General features: G+C 37.6%; 1 protein-coding gene across 1 annotated transcript in view; it reads left to right on the forward strand.

Annotated features, from left to right (window-relative positions):
- The window catches only part of cxcr4a (chemokine (C-X-C motif) receptor 4a), a 2,151-nt gene extending 698 nt beyond the window's left edge, over nucleotides 1–1,453 (forward strand). Inside the window, exon 2 of the mRNA XM_017481734.3 lies at nucleotides 1–1,453. This exon is cut by the window's left edge and continues 465 nt beyond it. Coding sequence (XP_017337223.1) covers nucleotides 1–615 — 615 coding nt within the window. The 3' untranslated portion in view covers nucleotides 616–1,453.
- Nucleotides 1,454–5,310: the final 3,857 nt, after the last annotated feature.

Genomic DNA, 5,310 nt, shown 5'->3' on the forward strand with positions numbered 1-5,310 from the left:
GTGGTGTACGCGGGCGCGTGGCTCCCCGCGGCGCTCCTCACTGCGCCTGACTTGGCGTTCGCGCGCGCAGAGGAGGTCGGCGGCGTGGACGGGACGCGCGTCGTGTGCCAGCGCATCTACCCGGTTGACTCGGCGCTCGCGTGGATGGCGGCGTTCCGCGCGCAGCACGTGCTCGTCGGCTTCGTACTGCCTGGCCTCGTGATCCTGGTCTGCTACTGTGTCATCATCGTTACGCTGTCGCGCGGCTCCAAAGGGGCGCAGAAGAGGCGCGCACTGCGCACCACCGTGGCACTCGTGGCGTGCTTCTTCGCCTGCTGGTTGCCCTACTGCGCGGGCATCGTCGTCGACACGCTACTGCAGCTCGGCGTCGTCACGCACAGCTGCGCGCTCGAGAGCGGCCTCGAGACGTGGATCTACGTCACCGAGGCGCTCGCGTACTTCCACTGCTGCCTCAACCCGATCCTCTACGCCTTTCTCGGGGTCAAGTTTAAGAAGTCGGCGCGGCGCGCGCTCACCGGCGGACGTGGATCCAGTCTCAAGATCCTCGCCAAGAAGAAAGGAGGCATGTCCTCGGTGTCCACGGAGTCCGAGTCGTCCAGCTTTCACTCCAGTTAACGCTCAAAAAACATCACGTGAACTTCTCTTCTCTTAGTATAAAAATATGTAAATATCCGTATGGACTGAAGTGACTGAATGAACAGGCTGAGCCTGTACTCAAAATGACTCTGCCAGGATTTTAGTACATTTTTGTGTCATGTTGCATGTGTGTTAAATTGGTGTTATGATGCACAAGAACATCATGAGTTAGCAAAAAAGCATCAAAATATAATCCATTCATCTATTTTTCCATGATTTAGATGGACACTGACTGGTCAGAAGGCTCTGTTATCACTAATCCAGCACATGTTTGTGTCATATTGTGTTTAATGTGTTATGATGAACTGCACAACATCAAATTCATCCATCTATCAATCTATCCATCTTAACCTTTCTGCATGTGACATCTACATCTATATTACTGACTGCTTTTCATGTTCTTTGTTTCCTTATTTTGGGTTAGATTAGTATGTGCTGAACACACTGGTTGTGTTTAAAAAAAAAAGATTTCTGTTTCACAGGACGCACAGATGTGTTAACAAAATAACACCTCATGTTGTTTTTCCTCACGTCTGTCTTGACAGCATAGCGGATGGAAGTACCAGGATCAGACCTTTTTATTATTTTGTTTGTCTTATTGTCTCTTATTGTGATTCTGCACTTATGTACATCATGGCTCTTATTTATTGTGTTTACATATTTGAGCAATATATATATCAGGACTGATGATGAATGGCAGTTAAGTGAGTGAGTATTAATGTGTCAGAATTATGCATGTTGTTTTGATATGAGCTGCTGTGTATAGCTGTGTTTTGGAGTCCTTGTAATAAATAAATAAATAAATTACAAAAAGGTGGGGGTTTTGCCTAGTGTGTGTGCTTGTGAAATCCTCTTGCTCTGCTGTCTACACAATCCTCCTGAAAAAAAAAAATTCTGATCATATTCATAAGCACTGGTGATGAAATCAATGCTTTTTTTGACCACCTGTTTTGAGCTACTGAGGTCTCTCATATTCATTTTGTGCTTAGTTACTCAGAGACTAAAATCTGAAACACTCTCACACACAAATACACACGTGTAAAAACAAACACCTCCACCATCTGTGCAAAAGGTCTCCAAAAGAACTGTGTAGACTATTCAGAAAATCTTAACAAGAAAAACAAACAATTCAATTGTTTAAATAATTAAAACTTTTTGTTTTTTAAATAAGTCTACTCATCTACACTCACTTAATAATTACGTTATTGTTCTTAAAATCAAATAACCATTAATAAAAAGCAGAAGTGATACAAATTATTTCCTCAGATCAAAGTGCAATGTATAAATATCAAAATAAATAATCAGGTAAAAAAAAGTACATCTTCACGTCTTTAGTCAAATTAATACAGCTCTTTAGATTTACGTTACATTTATGTGAAGTGAATGATTTCAGATCCTGATGGTAAATTAGCTCCACTTTCACTAAGAAATTGAGGAAAACTTTAGCTAAGGCTAATTAACAACAACAACAGAACCTCCTCTCACGTCTATATCAATCTACACGTTTCCGAAAGTGGATTATTCCGTGTATAGTCATACCTCCAGTGTAGTTTTCAATCAGAATAGGGTCACTGTTTAAAAAATAAAAATACAAGATTTCAAGTATGTAAAGTTGTAAAATTGTAGTTTGAGAATAAATTTATAATATTTTGAGTAAAAAGTCATGTTGTGAGGAAAAAGGTTCAATATTAAGAAAAAAAGTTGCAATATTTCAAGAATAATGTTATAATACTACGATAAAATGGTACATATTTACCATTACTGCTAACACGCAGTTGTACTATTGACCTCTAATGGCACTGTGCAGGATATTTGATAGCTACCTAGCCAGAGAGATAGTCGTTTTCCAGAATAAAGCTGCATTTACGGCATGTCGTAATTACCGCAATTACAAGACACTGTCGTTATCATTAAGTCATTATCTCTTAATATTTCTGTGTAATAATTTGCATAATTGACTATTATTAATGGATTCTTAATACAAGATTAATCTGAAAATAAACTAAAGACATAAAGTACAGTTTAATGTTAGGCAGAGTTGGAGTTTTTACTTAGGTTTGCAACAACACATTACCAACGCCTGCATTATTAATAAACAACATGTTATTGTAATTATGGTAATTCCAACATGGAGTGAACGCAGCGTAAACAAAAGCAGTAACTTGTAAAAGTAGGCGGGGTCACTGTTTTTATAGAGTGCCAGTAAAGTATTGTGGATGCATTTGACTTACCTGGGAAGTGGGAGCTCAGAAATACGTCGTGATTTCTAGCTACGAAATGGGGGAGGTGGGACACCTGCAGACACCTCCATGTTTCTCTTTTGTTAGCAACAAGCTAACCAGCTAGCTGTTGAGTGTTGTATAGTTTCCTCATCAAGACACTGAGCTGTAGAGTCAGTGTTATAGATTTAATAAGCGAATATGTCTGTATGTTCACTGATCTAAAGCTTGGTACTACAGTGTAACTTATTAAAGGTAAGACATGTTGCTGTGTTTACTGTTCGTGCCATGAGCGGCCATTTTGTTTTGATGTTACTTGCTGAAGGGGCATTTTCTTTGTTTTGTTTTGTTTTTTTCTTGGTCAGCGGTCACAAAATTACAAGTTTCGTTCTTTAGTTGAATGCAGAAGTGTTGTTCCTTACCTCTCAAATGTTAGCTAGCACAATGATACAAACTAGCTCAATGCTAATCACTAGCTCACAGTATTATCTCATATCTTAATTCAAACTGTTTGATGTCGATTACTACGATTAGCTCTCATTCTCACCACCACATCTGTTTCTAGATTTGTTAGGAATTTAGTTTGACTCCTTGAAGCTACCCAATGCTAAAACATAACCTTATAATGTTATAAACATACGATAACAGAGAAATGTTTAAAAATGTGTCTTTTTGCAGTGAAAGGTGGTTGAAAGGATTAAAAAAGGACACCATTTTCTTCATGAAGTTAGTAAAGATTTAGGATTCTCTTCATGGCGCTGACAGGAAATTTATTGGTCCTTTAGTCCTTCATGTAAACACTGTAAGCTCCGCCTACCGGCCCTGACTGAAATCCCGCCTCTCGTGCTTCTTCTTATGTTTTTCTGTCAAAACGCACCATTTTCCTTTCATGTCCCCCCTTTCCCTTACTTCACATTTATGCTGTGCTACATACAGTATGTGAGGAGTAACACACAATGAGGCGGGGCCTGCTGTTAAAAGAAAATAATCCACACCCAATGAGTTTTGTTTCTCTTATAGCCTACCACAGCAATTTGAAAACGATTTCATTGAATAATGTATTAAAGATTGACACGTCACACGTTGTATCCGTTTCATAGTTATATTTAATGTTGTGGAACATCCACGAAACAAGTTCACTTACATTCTAGCAGCTTTAAACAGTCAACAGGACAAAAAAATAATGCAGATTGTCATGTTACTGAGAAAACAATGCCCTGATACTGGAGACCATAAATGTTAATAAAAGTCATCTAAATAAGTACGCTCACACCTTTATACATCTAAACCACACAGAGCCATCATGTTTGGTCTTGTTGTTCTCCCTCTTTGTTGTTTTTTTCATTCTGGCACCACCTTGACTTATATTCTATTGATCACAGATTACACTCCTGCACCCAAACACACATATGCACTGACTCATGTCTGAAGTGCGAGTTCATATCAGTGTGAAAAATAAAAACTACGATCTGAAAGATGCATCACGCAAGAGTAGATCTGTGACTCAGGAAACTAACCGAGGTGAAGTCCCAATCTTCTGTAACAACAGTTGACGTCAAAGTACCTGATGCTTTCGAGGATTTATTATTTTTTTAAATGAAAACGTACAGAAAAGTCGACACGTGAAAACTCACTTGATTAAAGTGTGTAATTCTTAGACATGTTTTTTTGTCCTTCACACATTTTTCACATACAGTATATCGCAATGTGATTTGTTTTTATCACACAATTCATGAATCATTAAAATGAGTCATTTTCAGATGATTCATTTTAACATGATCTGACTGGCTGCTTAACATTTCGTATGTTTGTTTCACCTTAATTTTATTTACATTTGATTTTCTTACACAAATATTCATGTATTTTCACATACAATATTTTCCCATGATTCATTTTTTTCACAATTCATTTATAGTCAAATGTGATTATCCCCCCCCCCACATAATGTTATTTTTTTCCACGATAAATATTTGCACAATTTTTTCACGATTCTTTTTTTTAATTATATATATTTTCCCACATGCTTCATTTATTTACAAATTAGATTCATTTTTTGATGATGAATTTATTTTCACATATAATGTTTCACATGATTCATTTAATTTCACACATGATTCCTCCTCACAATTAATTTATTTTTATGATATTTTTGCCACATTTGTTTTCATGTTTCTTTTTCCACATGGTTGAGGTTTTTTAACGTGATATTTACGTTTTCAGATGTGATTTTCTCGGATGGTGCATTTACTTTACTTTAACAAAGCATCCTATATTATTCACGCGATATCACGTGATTAGTTCACTGGAGCAATTTCAGGGTCTAATGGATTGAAATGCACCTTGTGAAAACATGTGAGTTGAACTTTCATGTGTGATCACATTATTCACAAACTAAAATCTCTGTTTGTCATTGCTTTCAGAGTTTTAACCACACACAGTTATTAAAAGTTTTGAA

This window comes from Ictalurus punctatus, chromosome 12 (assembly GCF_001660625.3).
Source record: "Ictalurus punctatus breed USDA103 chromosome 12, Coco_2.0, whole genome shotgun sequence".
NCBI classification, from domain to species: domain Eukaryota; kingdom Metazoa; phylum Chordata; class Actinopteri; order Siluriformes; family Ictaluridae; genus Ictalurus; species Ictalurus punctatus.